At 36.3% G+C, this 16997-nt stretch overlaps 1 protein-coding gene across 1 annotated transcript in view; it reads right to left on the bottom strand.

Moving 5' to 3' along the window:
- Window positions 1-15722, bottom strand: part of LOC129541386 (calcium-activated chloride channel regulator 1) — a 30780-nt gene extending 15058 nt beyond the window's left edge. The window contains exons 1-7 of the mRNA XM_055403257.2: window positions 15564-15722; window positions 13980-14120; window positions 13636-13783; window positions 12767-12875; window positions 10004-10184; window positions 4023-4250; window positions 2703-2927 (exon numbers count right to left, since the gene is read on the bottom strand). Coding sequence (XP_055259232.2) covers window positions 2703-2927; window positions 4023-4250; window positions 10004-10184; window positions 12767-12875; window positions 13636-13783; window positions 13980-14120; window positions 15564-15722 — 1191 coding nt within the window. The remainder of the gene's footprint in view (window positions 1-2702; window positions 2928-4022; window positions 4251-10003; window positions 10185-12766; window positions 12876-13635; window positions 13784-13979; window positions 14121-15563) is intronic.
- Window positions 15723-16997: the final 1275 nt, after the last annotated feature.

Below are 16997 nucleotides of genomic sequence, written 5' to 3'. Positions count from 1 at the left end.
ACATGAATTTGAGCAAACTTTGGGAGATAATAGAGGACAGAGGAGCCTGGTGTCCTGCAGCCCATGTGGTCACAAAGAATTGGATACGACTTAGTGACTGAACAAGAACAAGTATTACTTCTCATATTCCATTAATTGAGGAAACTGAGATTTTTTTTTTGAGTTGAGCCTGGTGGGCTGCTGTCCATGGGGTCGCACAGAGTCGGACACGACTGAAGTGACTTAGCAGCAGCAGCAGCAGCAACTCACCCAAGGTCATTTGGCTAGGGAATAATAGAATCACAGTCCTAGGTTTGTCTGGATTGGAACTTGTGTATTTTCTTAAACCTATATGCTTTACAGAAAATAAACATCATGAGGAAAGCTAGGAGTTTGCATTAACTAGTGGCCCAGATGAGAGTAACAATCTCCACTTTTTAGCTGAGGCAGTGAGAGGATCAGGGAAGGGAAACAGTTTTCTGTTTTTTTGACTGAAGGAATATAAATAGGCTTAAACAGAGGCTATCTTAGGTTGGAAGAGATTCAGATGAGTACTGGAGGCAGTTTAATATAGTGCTCAAAAGTTGCTCACAACTTTTGATTTCACAATTTTTATTTCAATAAACTTCTACCTATGTGTTTAGAGTTTCATACTATATTTGAGCAACTACCTCTATTTTTGTGATTTTAAATGTCAATTTAATTGGATGAACTTGGGTTTTCTTTATCCATAATATAAAAATATTAGTAATCTCCCTCTTCTAAAATCCCTTTAACAGCATTATTTTATCCTCATGGAAATTTGGACTATGTAGTGATAAAGAAATGAGGACTTTCTCAATAAAATCATGATGATTATGTTTACACAGAATTTTTCTTCCCTTTAACCACTCCTCAGTGCAACGCAGTACCTCAGGAGTTTGAACAATAGGCAATAGAATGTCTTTAAAAATTATTTAAATGAGAGTTCAAGATGGCAGAGTAGAAGGATGTGTGCTCATCATTCTACTAGTTGAGAATTTGGTGTTCAACCAAATTCTCAACTAGTTGTTGAACAGCCATTGACAGGAAGATGCTGGAACCCACCAAAAAAAGATACCCAACATCCCCCCTTGGCATAAGCCCTCTTGGAGGTCACCATTAACCCTAGAGCCTGTAGACCCCAAGGCTGGGTCGCCTCAGGCCAAACAACTAACAGAGAGGGAGCACAACCTTACCCATCAGCAGATAACTGGGTTGAAATTTATTGAGCAAGGCCCTGCCCACCAGCGTAAAACCCAGTTTTTCCCACTGCCAGTCCCTCCCATCAGGAAGCTTACACAAGCCTCTTAGCCTCCTCCTTCAGAAAGCAAGACAAAAAAAGCAAGAAGAACCACAATCCCACAACTAGAACAAAAGCCACATTACAGAAAGTTAATCAGGATGACAAAGCAGAAGCTTATATCCCAGATGAAGAGACAAGAAAAAAAAAACCCCAAAACAGCTAAATGTTGTGGAGATGGGCAACCTCCCAGAAAAATAATTCAGAATAATGATAGTGAAGATGATCCAGGATCTCGGGAACAATGGTAAAGATACAAAAAAATGTTTACCAAAGACCTATAAAAACTAAAGAACAAACAGAGATGAATAATACACTAGAAGGACTTAGTAGCAGAATAACTGAAGCAGAAGAATGGTTAAATGACCTGGAGGACAGAATGGTGGAAATCACTCCCATAGAACAGAATATAGAAAAAAGAATGAAAAAAAATGAAGATAGCCTAAGAGACCCCTGGGACAGCATTAAACACACCAACATTCACATTTTAGGGGTCCCAGAAGTAGAAGAGAGAGAAGAAGGATCTGAGAAAATATTTGAAGAGCTAATAACTGAAACTTACCTAACATGGAAATGGAAATAGTCAACCAAGTCCAGAAAGCACAGAGAATCTCAGGCAGGATGAACCCAAGGAGGAACACACTGAGACACATAGTAATCAAACTGACAAAAATTAAAGACAAAGTAGAATATTTAAAACAACAAGGAAAATGACAAATAACATACAAGGGAACTCCCATCAAGTTATCAGCTGATTTCTCAGCAGTAACTCTACAAACCAGAAGGATATGACACAATATATTTAAAGGGAAGAATCTACATCTAAGAATATTCTACATAACAAGACTCTCGTTCAGATTTGATGGAGAAATCAAAAGCTTTCCAGATAAGCGAAAGCTGAGAGAATTCAGTGCCACCACACCATCTTTACAACAAATGCTAAAGGAATTTGTGGGCAGGAGACAAGACAAGGAAAAGACCTACAAAAAATAAACCCAAAACAATTAAGAAAATGGTAGTAGACCATACATATCCATAATTACCTTAAATGTAAATGGATTAAATGCACCAACTAAAAGATGTAGACTGGCTGGGTGGATAAAAACATGTGCATGTAGGTACTTCCACTTACCACATCACTCTGCTTGACCCCCCAAACTGTATGTTATTTTATATTGTTTTATATTGTTAGGTTAATCATGTCCCGATTATGGCCTGCAATTGTAATTATCTTTGATTTTTTGTCTGGCTATTGATTGTGAAAACAGATAAACATCTTTTACTATTGAAAAAAATTATTTAAATGAGAGACCTCTATGCTCATGACCCTTGTAAGGGAACTGGACAATATTAAAAATAATAATAAATGCAAATGATACTTATAAAAGCTTTTTTATTTTACCTGAAATCCTGCTTTGAGCCCCCTACAAATTGAAGTTCCACCATCAGCTTCTTGAGGCAGATTTGCAGTGATATTTTTGTAAACATTATCATCAGTTATTTTTGTTAGATTATTTCTGATTTCAGCAACACTGTCAAATGTAACCATCCCAACCAAGGATCCCTTTTCAATAACTTGAATCAAGTATAATTCTGCTGCTTGATTCATTCGAAAGAGACGATCTTCCTGTAAGAAAAGAAAGTGAAAGTGAAGTCGCTCAGTCGTGTCTGACTCTTTGTGACCCCATGGACTGTAGCCCTCCAGACCCCTCTGTCCATGGGATTCTCCAGGCAAGAATACTGGAGTGGGTTGACATTTCCTTCTCCAGGGGATCTTCCCGACCCAGGGATCAAACCCGGGTCTCCTGCATTGCGGGCAGATGCTTTAACCTCTGAGCCACCAGGGAAGCCCCTGTTTGTTTTCATATCCCTAAAAAATTCTTATAATTTAAACTAAAGGGATTAAATAACTCCAATAATCAGTGAATCAATTATTGTGGCATGTCTGAACAATCCCTGAGTTTCCTCCAATCTTGATAGACTGGTGAAAAGAAAGTTCATGGCCAGAGAGAATGGTAATAATTGATTATTGTATTTTAGCATTTAACTTCATTATATTAAAAAGAAATATTAAAGAAAAACTTAAAAAGTCAGTCATGTCATACTTGGGAAAGCCTTGAAAATGTATACTGTCTTCTTTAACAATAAGAATATAATTTAAAATGCACACAAAAATGTTTGTTGCAGTATAATTTCTGATAAGTTGAAAATCATCAAAATGTCCATTAATGGGGGGTTATTTGACTAAATTATAGTTTGTGCATATGATACAATCATTAAAATATGTTTCATGGAATCATTTTTTCCCCTGGGGAGTGTTTAAGTTATGGTAAGTAAAAAATTATATTATGAAATATTATGTAAGATAATCACATTTTTGAGGAGGAAATACAAATGAATAAACAGAAAAAATAATTATAATATGCTCAGTGGTGGAGTCATGAGTGATTTTCATTTATTCTTTTTGTTCAGTTATATTATTTCTTGTTTGTTAGAACTAAAAGTTAAAAGAATAAATGTCAACCATAATCCAATAACCTTAAGATAGCAATTACTTTTATTTTAGTGTATTATCTTATAGTGCTTGTCCATACAAAATCATTGATTAAAATTTATTAGAATAATAAATTTTAGTTAGCTTAGTAAAACTAAACCTAAGATTAAATTATACTTCTATTAGTTTAAATATCTAATTTTAAAGAGCTAAAAAATAAAATCTTACTGAAGACATGCTTCCAGATTTATCAAGTACCAAACAAACTACTCGCTGTTCGGACTTGAGCAGTGAAAATGTAGGATGAGTTGGTGGATTCATTTCTGTCATGGGAGATGTATTTTGAAAGTCAGAAGAGTTCATGATTACATCCCATGTGCTTTTGCCATTGCACATTTTGTTTTGTAGGTTTGGAGCTTCCGTATTGTGTGTTTTTTCTGTACAAAATTCAGTCACCTGGAAAAAAATCAATTGAAAGACAATTATACAGTAACTGATGCATTACCTCCCTTTCCAGATATATAGCTGGCTGTGTTATTCATCCTTCACAGATTTTATCTCTGGATAATTGACAATTATTTCATAATCTAACATTCTCACATCTGTTTTGCATACTTTAGTGGAGAAAAAGCGAAGTAAAATCATATGCACTGGAAAATTATTTGGTAATTATTTTAGGTATCACCAACTCGATGGACATGAGTTTGAGTGAACTCTGGGAGTTGGTGATGGACAGGGAGGCCTGGCGTGCTGTGATTCATGGGGTCGCAAAGAGTCGGACACGACTGAGCGACTGAACTGAACTGAATGGGTGTCTGACTCTGTGACCCCATGGACTGTAGACTGCCAGAATCCTCTGTCCATGAAATTCTCCAGGCAAGAATACTGAAGTGGTAGCCATTCCATTCTCCAGGGAATCTTCCTACTCAGAGATCAAACCCAGGTCTTCTGTACTGCAGGCAGATACTTAACCATCTGAGTTACCAGGGAAGTCCTTGAGGGATGATGGTGCCTGACATCATCTTAACTGCTTAAGTAAACTTCTTATTTTCCCTTTTAGACTCTTAGGGAATTCAAGCTTTGAAATAAGCTTAATGGAAAAAGGGGTGAGATTTGTAGTAATTTCTAGCTGCCCCCCAAAAGTGGGCTAAAGAAAACAGCCTTCTTTAATTGTCTAAGTATTTGCAATCTCTATAATTTATTGGAAAACTTGAAAACAAATATGTAACAATGTTACATTATTACATTGTTACTCTGAATGTTATTGGCTCTGTGAACTCAGACATAAAATAATACTCCTGAAAAAGTAATGACAATGTGGAAAGAAAAAAAAGAAATGTGATGCCTCATTAGAAAGCATCACTACGAACAAAGCTAATGGAGGTGATGGAATTCTAGTTGAGCTTTTTCAAACTGAAAGATGATGCTGTGAAAGTGCTGCACTCAATATGCCAGCAAATTTGGAATACTCAGCAGTGGCCACAGGACTGGAAAAGGTCAGTTTTCATTCCAAATCCCAAAGAAAGGCAATGCCAAAGAATGCTCAAACTACCACACGGTTGCACTCATCTCACATGCTAGTAAAGGAATGCTCAAAATTTTCCAAGCCAGGCTTTAACAGTACATGGACTGTGAACTTCCAGATGTTCAAGCTGGATTTAGAAAAGGCAGAGGAACCAGAGATCAAGTTGTCAACATTTGCTGTATCGTTGAAAAAGCAAGAGAGTTCCAGAAAAACATCTATTTCTGCTTTCTTGACTATGCCAAAGCCTTTGACTGTGTGGATCATAATAAACTGTGGAAAATTCTGAAAGAGATGGGAATATCAGACCACCTGACCTGCCTCCTGAGAAATCTGTATGCAGATCAAGAAGCAACAGTTAGAACTGGACATGGAACAACAGACTGGTTCCAAATCGGGAAAGGAGTACGTCAAGGCTGTATATTGTCACTGTGCTTATTTAACTTATATGCAGAGTACATCATGAGAAATGCTGGGCTGGATGAGGCACAAGCTGGAATCAAGATTGCTGGGAGAAATATCAATAATCTCAGATATGCAGATGACACCACCCTTATGGCAGAAAGTGAAGAAGAACTAAAGGGCCTCTTGATGAGAGTGAAAAGAGGAGAGTGAAAAAGCTGGCTTAAAACTAAACATTGAAAACTAAGATCATGGCTTCTGGTTCCATCACTTCATGGCAAATAGATGGGGAAACAGTGAAAACAGTGGCTGATTTTTTTTTTTTTTGCTCCAAAATCACTGCAGATAGTGACTGCAGCCATGAAATTAAAAGATGCTTACTCCTTGAAAGAAAAGTTTTGACCAACCTAGACAGCATATTAAAAAGCAGAGACATTATTTTGCTAACAAAGGTCTGTCTAGTCAAAGCTATGGTTCTTCCAGTAGTTATGTATGGATACGATAGTTGGACTATTAAGAAAGCTAAGTGCCGAAGAATTGATGCTTTTGAACTGTGGTGTTGGAGAAGACTCTTGAGAGTCTCTTGGACTGCAAGGAGATCCAGCCAGTCCATCCTAAAGGAAATCAGTCCTTCATTGGAAGGACTGATGCTGAAGCAGAAACTTCAATACTTTGACTGCCTGATGCAAAGAACTGACCCATTTGAAAAGACCCTGTTGCTGGGAAAGATTGAAGGTGGGAGGAGAAGGGGATGACAGAGGATGAGATGGTTGGATGGCATCACTGACTTGATGGACATGAGTTTGAGTAAGCTCCGGGAGTTGGTGATGGACAGGGAGGCCTGGTGTGCTGCAGTGCTTTGGGTCGCAGAGTCAGACATGACAGCGACTGAACTGAACTGAAGTGGTGAGTCATGTCCAGTAATTCTGCCAAATGATGTTCCATTACTATAGAACTTATTAAAATCCTCCAAGTTTTGAAAATTTTGTAACTTGGAAAAACACTGGATAAACTAGTGTAGCATTAGGTGAGAATTCGTCTTACAGTAAAGCCTCAGCTTTGTAGGTGTCATTTTGTTTTTTTAAATGCCCTTCTTATATAAATCTCTGGCTATAAGTTCAGGTTTACAACTAAATTATTAAACTTGCATAACTTTTATTCAAGTTGTAAGAGTTTCTTTTCCTTCTCTTATTTTTCTGACCTATATTTCTCAGAAGAGGATATATTGGAATGGAAGAAGAGTATAGTTTTCAGTCAAAGCAGTGATTTATAATCGTCTTGATGTTAAGAAATGCATATGAAACATGACTCCTTTTACTACTGTCACTGCCTTTATTCGTGACCTTCAGGTCTCTTGTCTGCCTGTTTTCATGTCCTTCCAACTGGTCTGCCTACCTCCACTATCTCACTCCCTTTGTTTTCCACAGCCAGTAGAATTATCCTGAAGGAATTAGCTGGTTATGTTACAAGCCTGAGGTTGATAAAATAAAAATCCAAACACCTTAGGTTTGTAGGTTCCAATTTTGTGTTTCAGTCTCATTCCATGTTTTTTCCTTACCGTGTATATTTTGCTTATAGAACACTGAACTTTCTCCTGTTCTTTAGAGTATGCCAGAAACTTTTATAAGGTTCTCGCTAATCCAAGTGGAAAAAGGGAACAGGAAATTTGTTCAAATTATAAAAAGGTGCCCCTTTCTCAAGTTTTTTTTAAAATTTCTATCCAGTAGTCATGTATGGATGTGAGAGTTGGACCATAAAGAAGGCTGAGTGCCAAAGAATTGATGCTTTTGAACTGTGGTGTTGGAGAACACTCTTGAGAGTCACCTGGACAGCAAGGAGATCAAAATGATCAATCCTAAAGGAAACCAACCCTGAATATTCATTGGAAGGACTGATGCTGGTGTTGATGCTGAAACTCCAGTATTTTGGCCACCTGATATGAAGGACTGACTCACTGAAAAAGACCATGATGCTGGGAAAGATTGAAGGCAGGAGAAGGGAGCAACAGCAGATGAGATGGTTGGATGGCATCATTGAGTCAATGAACATGAGTTTGAGCAAAATCTGGGAGGTGGTGAAGGACAGGGAAGCCTGGCTTGCTGCAGTTCGAGGGGTTGCAAAGAGTCGGGCACGTCTTAGTGATTGAACAGCAACAATGACTTGAAAATTGTTCTAATAAATATTAAAATTATAGTGACCATGCTGCATATAATTTGGGCAGTGCTCAACTTGTGCAGTCATGTGTGGCATCCGTATATTTTTCCATCTTTGTTTTTGTAAACCTGTTCCTTTGCCTAGAAGACACTTCCTCATCCTGCTTTAGCAAGTTCATACTAATATTTTTTCCAAATCCCAACTCAAAGCTCATTTCTTTTAGAAACCATTTTCTGACCTCTAGTTGGAGACATTTTCTACACTCCCACAATACTTGGTTTCTATTTCTTCCTACTTTGTGTTCTTATTTATTTTTCTTATATCTACCAGCCTTACTAAATTGAGTTCCTCAAAAACAATTATTTTTAATTATTTATATATTTTTTTCTGCTCTTAATACAGTGCTGGACATGAAGTGGGAGAAATGAAGTTTAAAGGAAGAAAATCATGGACTTGAATATTCATTATTTCAGAGCATATTTCTCCTGGGCCTCAGTTTATGCCTTGGGTACAGTCATACAATGTATTTAGTCTATATGACAATAATTAGAAGGTATGTATTTAGTCTATGTTATAATAATTAGAAGGTAGTTTTATGCACAAGATATTATAGTTAAAGTACAGTATTTATCTCTGAGCCATATCTTATATAAGTTGCCCTCCATATTTCAGCTACATGATTTTCCTTCTTCATTATTATTTATTTTCTGATAGGCAGCATCAGTTATCTCTTAATAGGCAAATGCTTTCGGAATTTATAGTTTGGTACAGACAGTATATATTCCAATTATCTTCTTGTGTCACATGATCTAATATCTATTTGGATGCTGAATTCTTTGGCTACCTTTGTGGATTTACTTGCAGCAGGTTAAAGTGAGATTTCTAGACTCATGCTTCAAATATTCCTAGGAGGGAGCTTTATTAGGCTGGAAAACAATTTTTACTTAAAAATCTCATTGGATTCATTTAGGAGTTTTAGAAGAAATTATCAAGTCTATATTTTTACTCAAGTCTTTCATTATTAATGCCCTAGACTTCAAAGCAATTTTAAAGCTTATTGGAAATAATAGGCTTTTACAAACCTCTACCCATAAAGTCTGTGTTACTAGTAATTTGGTATATGAAAATTTGCTTCTTTTAATTGTTATTTTACTATCTAGAGATAGTATTATTTATTTTGATTTGCAGTTTTTGATAACTTTCATGTTTCATGTTTAAAAGTCTGTTTTTAATGTTTGGAGACTTTCATTGAGTAACTAGAGTATGCTTACACTAATTAAGTTGAATTTATCCAGGGAAAGAGACAATTTCCTATTATCCAAATATTTTATAATTTTAAAAAATTAAAAAATTTAAGTTTACTGTGTACTCACCTTGTGCTAAGCACTGTGGTCATACTTTATTTATATTAGCTCTTATAAAACTAACAACAGTAATGCTGTAAAGTATTTTTTAATTCCCATTTAAAAAACTAGAGAATTAAAGATTAAGTAGTTTTATGTTGTTCTGTAGAGATAGAGACAGAGCCATTTATGTTTTCACAATATCATTTTGCCAAGCTTAGTGTGCTTTCGGTTCGGTTCGGTTCAGTCACTCAGTCGTGTCCGACTTTTTGCAAGCCCATGAATCACAGCACGCCAGGCCTCCCTGTCCATCACCAATTCCCGGAGTTCACCCAAACTCATGTCCATCGAGTTGGTGATGCCATCCAGTGTGAAGGTAATGGAAAGCAGAGACTGTCAGTACTTTCCAAAGCTACAGAATGATTTACTTTGGAAAAGTAGTATGAATAACACTTAGAAGAAATAATTAAAGTAAGGTTGTAGTTCTGGACACTATAGAAGTCAAATGAGGGAAGGGATGCTATAAGAAATTCTGTGATACCAATGAGGAGGGTACAGTTTTACCTTTGACGAAAAAAAGACAGGTTAGTAATAAAGTATGGGATAATTTCCAGATATATTCTGACAGGACTGGTGACACAGGACTGGATAAAATAACTGTTAGTTAACTGTCTTAGTAATTTTCCTTACTTCTATTGGTATATATAATTTCACAGTAGAAAATTCAGCTTCCCTAATTAATTTTCCCAAAGGCTTCCTTTGTGAGACTAGTAAAAGAAGGTACTTACAGAATGGAGACTTTGCATAAACATAATAGACTCCTTTGCAGTCTGGGATTTTTCTGGGATGAATGTACATTTTGCTTCATACAGCCCTGTCTGTGAGTCACGTCTGCATGGCCTTGTTATACAGCTGCCTCCCTGGCATTTCTTGAAAATCACATTAATACCAGTAATATGAGTTGAACATCTATGGTGATAGAATTAGGTTACATTTATATATGAAGGCCAGAGAAATTATGAATAGATATTAACATCCTAAAATCATTCCCTCAGTGATAATTGCTATGGACCATGTACCAAATTCCATTTTGACAAAAGTAGGCACAGTGTCCTACCCCTATTAACCATCAACTTCAACAAGAACAATGATGTTAATTCATATGTATAATATTCACTATTCATTAAAGTGATCAACATATCTATTAGCTCCTTGTGACTTTGTGCTAAAGATGATAATTTTTCACAGGCGTGTTGTGAAAATTAATTGAGTTAAAAGATACAGAGGAGTTGCTTCCCAGTGGGGAGGGGAGAGTCAACATTATGCTTAAAACCCTCTTAGATTTCCTATGCATGGTACACATATACATATATATGTGTATATATATATAAAGAGCCTCTTGATGAAAGTGAAAGAGAAGAGTGAAAAAGTTGGCTTACAGCTCAACATTCAGAAAACTAAGATCATGGCATCTGGTCCCATCACTTCATGGCAAGTAGATGGGGAAACAGTGGAAACAGTGAGAGACTATTTGGGCTCCAAAATCACTGCAGATGGTGACTGCGGCCATGAAATTAAAAGACGCTTACTCCTTGGAAGAAAAGCTATGACCAGCCTAGAGAGCATATTAAAAAACAGAGACAGCACTTTGCTGGCAAAGGTCCATCTAATCAAAGCTATGGTTTTTCCAGTGGTCATGTATGGATGTGAGAGTTGGACTATAAAGAAAGCTGAGCTTTTGAACTGTGGTGTTGGAGAAGACTCTTGGGAGTCCCTTGGACTGCAAGGAGATCAAACCAGTCAATCCTAAAGGAAATCAATCCTGAATATTCATTGGAAGGACTGATGCTGAAGCTGAAACTCCTATACTTTGGCTACCTGATGCGAAGAACTGACTCATTTGAAAAGACCCAGATGCTGGGCAAGATTGAAGGTGGGAGGAGAAGCGGGTGACAGAGGATGAGATGGTTGAATGGCATCAGTGACTTGATGGAAATGAGTTTGAGTAAGCTCCGGGAGATGGTGATGGACAGGGAAGCCTGGCGTGCTGCAGTCCATGGGGTTGCAAAGAGTTGGACACAACTGATTTGAACTGATATTGCTGTTTGTGCTGTGCTGTGCTTAGTCTTTCAGTCGTGTCTGACTCTTTGCGACCCTGTGTCCTGTAGCTTGCCATGAGATTCTCCAGGCAAGACTACTGGAGTGGGTTGCCATGCCCTCCTTCAAGGGGTCTTCCCGACCCAGGGATTGAACCTGGTCTCCCACATTGCAGGCGTCTTCTTTACCATCTGAGCCACCAGGTAAGCCCAGGAATACTGGAGTCGGTAGCCTATCCCTTCTCCAGGGGGTCTTTCTGATCCAGGAATCGAACCGGGGTCTCGTGCATTGCAGGCAGATTCTTTACCAGCTGAGCTACCAGAGAAGCTCATATTGCTATATAGGTATATACATATATACATAGATGTATATATCATACATGAAAACCATGTGTGGTTTTTGTGTTTATGTTTTACATTTTATTGAGCTAGACTGAAAGAAGAAATGAAAATAAACCTTGTATAGAAATGCATGTGTGTTCAAACCTTTTGGTCTTTATAAGTAAGAGAATTGTCAACACACACACACACACACACACACACACACACACGTGAGAGAAGCACACACACACACATACGTGAGAGAAGCCTCAAGGATATCTAACCCCAATGGAGGGAGAGGAAAGACTTGGGCATTTAAACTGAGACTTGAAGGATTGACAAGCATTATCTGAATATGGGAGGTAGTGCTGGGAGGGGTTGTTGCATGAGAAGAGGAGAGAGTAATGTTTCCTGGGTTGAAACCCTAGTCTCTGTGAAAGATTCTAGCAGCTTAGTAGACATAAAGCGAACAACGCAGAGGCATTTTTTCTACCACACCTCTTCTCTCTAATTTAATGTTTTTTATTCTAGAACATTTTTAATTACACTGATTTCTGTTGTTCTTTAATACTCATTAACTATTCCATGTATTTGATAGTTTTAATTTAAATATCTCATTTATTCATAAATAAGAGCTGTCTAATTCTACCTATTCTTTAAAAAATCAAATTTCTCACTTATTTTTATGAAAAGTACTTCTTTTCTTTAAACTCAGGATTAAATGAAAAATAAAATATACTTAACATAAGGCTCTAACAGTTTAATTGATTTCAGTAAAACTGATTCACCTTAAAAAGCTTTGAACCACATGAAATAAAAGATTGGGTAGGAACTTGAGCTCTAGTTCTCAGATATCTTAAGGTTTAGATTACAACTTTTTTCTTTCTCTTTCCTCTGACAACAACATATTTTTAATACAACCCCATGAATATTGAAATTATTTCCAAATTTTGATTGATCGTGTTCCAAAATTTAATACTCAGACATTGTTAGATATATAATGGGGCAGGTTGAATATTGCAATAAACTGTGTGAGCACTCAACCACAGAGATCGTCTTTGTTTGCCTAGTATGGAGAATTAAAAATTCATGAGTGAAAACTTTTGAAAACAGATTTATTTAGTAGAATGATACCTTGTTGCTTCAATAGTGTTCCTTCTGGAGATATAGAACGGCTGGTCCCCATTATACTCATCAAATATTCCCCATCGGAGATGGGCCCACTCATGGACAAATGCTCTGCCTATGAGAGAATATTGCCGCTTTTAAATTTATGTTTACAACAGAGGTATCCCTGTTTTTTGAAAATTCATTATACACCACTTAACTTTTATGAAAGACCCACCTTAGTACCTGTTTTCACTAACAGAGAAATTTGAGAGGATTTTTGCTTTTATGAAAAAAGGAGAAAAGCAAAGATAGTGTTAGGCATTTGTTTTGCTGCCAACTGTTTTACAGACAGCACCCACCCAGAGCAGGATAAGTGGCACCACCAAGTTCCCCTAGCAACTGTGCTTGGCATCAAGTCTCATAGATTTGAAATGTGTCTGTGAGCATCTGTGATTTATCTCAACATATTTTGTGTATCTGTTAACAAGATGTGTCCTAAGGTAATTGCTTCTTGTATATCATTCTGACTTACAAAAAGTTTCATAGGAACACTTCTTCTGGATAATGAGGGAAACTTGTATATAAATAGTTTCCTTATATTTTAAGTCTCCCTTCCCCACATCATCAATCTGAGTCAAGGAAATCTAGAAATTGACAAATTTCATTAGACCAAAGAAGTTAAATCGGTTAGTATCAGTAAATGACTAACTTTATTATTAAACACACATACAAAAAGAAATGTAGTTAGGTTGAACATAACTAGTAACTTTCCAAACAAAAATATTAATTAATACTTATTTTTTCCTTTAAAAATTTAAAAAATACCATTAATCACAGTGTTATATTTGTTTCCAGTGGAAATAAAAACAGAAGTATGAAATAGATATCCTTACCTCGGGACCCATAGATAGGCAAATTATTAGTCAACAAGAAGTTTGGAGTAAAATGTATATATTGTCCTTTTTCTCCACATCTTCCATATTGAAGTGTATAGGGATCATCTCTATATTTTAGGTAAGGATTAGCAACTATGACTTCTGCCTAAAAGGCAGAATAAGCAGACCAGAACAGAACTCATGAGCAATAGAAACAAGGAATTTTTCATCTAAATTTAGAACATTAATATTACTAAATTAAATACTAAAGTAGTCGTTAGTAATTACTCAAAATTACGATCATTAATTTCTAAAAATCACATCAAGAAGAAACAATTTCGGAGCTAGATAAAATACCCTACCTGGTCATAGGATTCTTGTTTTGGCATTAAGTACTCAGTTTTTGACTTCCACGTCACTGGAATTAAAATGCTTACATTCCTGAAATAAACTCTTCGTTTGGTGGCATGAAACAGGTAAGTAGAAGCTTCAGTTACCATTTCCTGACAAAATTAAAAGTACCTTGTAATTTGCCTCCAATAAAAAATAAATTAACTACAAAAAAAAAAAAAAAAAAGTACCTTGTATTGGCAGTTTCACAATGAAAAGGATGTGAAAGTGTACATACAAGCAAAAAGAAGCTGATCTAAGCCCATCTCCCCAAATATTTTGGCAAAGACTAACTGAAAAGTAGGTTACATTTTACTATATCTATCTAGTCTGTAAACTCTCATTTTTATATACCTAGAAATCAGTTCTTTAATTTTTACCTGTCCAGGTCTGCATTCAACATGAGTGGGAGCAGGGAGGTATAAAGGTGATTAAGACTGGGAGCCTGTTAGCAAGTTGCTTCTTGAACTGGACAGAGGTGCTTAAAACTGGGTTGGGAGTTTAAAGTTTGGTTGATTTTAGGCTGTTGTTAATTGAAAAAAAAACATTTGCTAGATTTATTTTGAGTTATCTTCTCATATGGAATATGTTCATAAAAAGCAAAGTTTTACCAAGCAGTAATTTTCTAAGGATATGTAAGTCATTGGCTTCAAGTTCTAGTTTTGCTACTTAATGTATGACTGTGCAAGTCACTTAACTTCTCTCAATTTATACAGCAAGGGTAATTAATAATCTATATTGTGTGGGCTTTCCAGGTAGTGCTGGTGATAACTTGTGTGCCAATGCAGGAGACATAAGGGATGTGGGTTTGATCCCTGGGTTGGGAAGATCCCCTGGAGTAGGTCATGGCAACCCACTCCAGTGTTCTTGCCTGGAGAATCCGGTGTATAGAAGAGCCTGGTGGGCTACAGTCCATGGGGTCACAAAAAGTCAGACACAACTGAAATGAGTGAGCATGCATGCATGCATGCATTGTTGACCACCTTATAGGGATATTGAGATACAAAGAAAATAGTATATATTAAGAGTACTATGTATAGAATATTGTACTGATTAACCCAAAGAAAATTAGGAAATAAGTCAACTTCAAAAAGATAATATTTTCTTTATGATCAGATACCTAAGACTCAAAATTTTCAGAACTAAACAAATATGAAAACTGAAAAAATTGAAAAAATGTATAAGATAATGAACCTCAAGGGCTTTAAATAAGGTTAGTTTTTAAAACATTATAAAAGTGACTTCATAAAGTTTCAAAATTATTCTCTAGTAGCTTGAAGATCTTTCTTTTAGCTTAATGAGTTGAAAATATTAGTAGTTTGGCCTTTTAGTAATTCATTAAGGGAGTGACTAAAGCTATTAATATATGATACATAATACTTAAACTAAGCAGATATTAACCTTGACAGTTTAGATACATGCTAAATAAGTGATGAATATTATCAAAGGAATTTTGGAAAGCTATAACTCTATATGAATGTGTGTATCTGCCTAGGCAACATGAGTTGAAATACTTAACAAAATAAAAATAAGTGGATAATAAGCTTTTCTCTTACCTTTATGTTTTGAATGAGTTTTTTATCTTCTGGCACACTAGGATTAATTGCAATGACAATGCCATCATATCCATTGTTAATCAGATTTACCATTGAACTTTTCATTCCAGGCGGGAGATGCAAAGTTAGGAACAGAATGACAGTCAGACAGAGCACCATTTTTGCGCATGTTACAATAAACCTATTGGAAATGTAACGAGATTATTTATGTATCTGTATAACTCAGTGATTTGACTGTAGCCCCAAATTTGCATAAAAGTATTGCAAAATATCTTGATGAACTTCCTTATTCTATAGAATTCTTTAATTGTTAAGTAGTAACGGGGATTATACTGGACATTTATTGTACTTTCTAAGACAGCTAAGGTGTTAAATACTCATTGAATTGAGGAATTCTTTTAGATTATGTAGTTAGTCATCATCCTCATCATGGTGGTCATTCATTGTCTTCATTGTCATCATCATCAAATAGTTTTAGATATTTTACAGTCCTGGGATCTGTTTACAGAAAAGTGGCCTGTGAAAAGCTGAGGAACTGAAATGCAAAGCACCAGGAAATAACAGATGAAAAAATCATGTTAAAAAACAAAGCAAAGATGAATAAAGGAACTAGAGCAGGAGTGGCAGTGAATTATCAAAATCCTAATTCACTGCCACTCCTACTCTAATTCTTTTATTCATTTTTGCTTCAGTTTCTAAACAAGACTTTTTCATCTGTTATTTCCTGGTGCTTTGGGTTTCAGTTCCTCATGCTTTCACAGAGTACTTTTCTGTAAACAGTACCCAGGACTGTAAAATATCTATTTGAAGATGATGGGAGTCACAATGGTTGGAAACAGCTATGTGTCAAGAGGGAAGTGGGTTTTTTCCCTACTTTCTGTGATGACTACTTGGGTATTTCAGTTTTCAAATAGCACTGAATGCTTTAAATCCTTGTATAACTTGGACAGTTAATATGCTTCAATTATATTTCTTTTTTGGATTGAACACAAATCTGCCAGTATTCTGTTACCTTGAAATAGTTGTATACATAGCATTGTGAGCTGACTTTAGAGTCAGATGAATCTAAACCTGACCCTTGCCTTGGTCATTTAACAGTCATGTGATTCTTTTTAAAAATTGAAGTAAAGGAACTTCCCTGGTGGTCCAGTGGTTAAGATCCACCTTCAATGCAGGGACACAAGTTAGATCCCTTGTCAGGTAACTAAGATCCCACATGCCACAGAACAACTAAGCTTGCATGCTGCAACTACTGAAGCTTGTGTGCTCTGGAGCCTGTGCCACAGCTGGAGAGTCTGTGTGCAGCAACAAAATATCCTACATGCCACAACTGAGACCTGATGCAGCCAATTAAAGAAACAGTTTAAAAAATTGAGGTGTAATTGGTGTAAAATATTTGGGCTTCCCTTGTGGCTCAGCTAGTAAAGAATCTGC

The sequence above is a fragment of the Moschus berezovskii genome, chromosome 4, assembly GCF_049115385.1.
Source record: "Moschus berezovskii isolate FMDL1 chromosome 4, NW_MosBer_1.0, whole genome shotgun sequence".
NCBI classification, from domain to species: Eukaryota; Metazoa; Chordata; class Mammalia; order Artiodactyla; family Moschidae; genus Moschus; species Moschus berezovskii.
The sequence above is the reverse complement of the archived record's forward strand: the minus strand, read 5'-3'. Positions and strand labels throughout refer to the sequence as shown.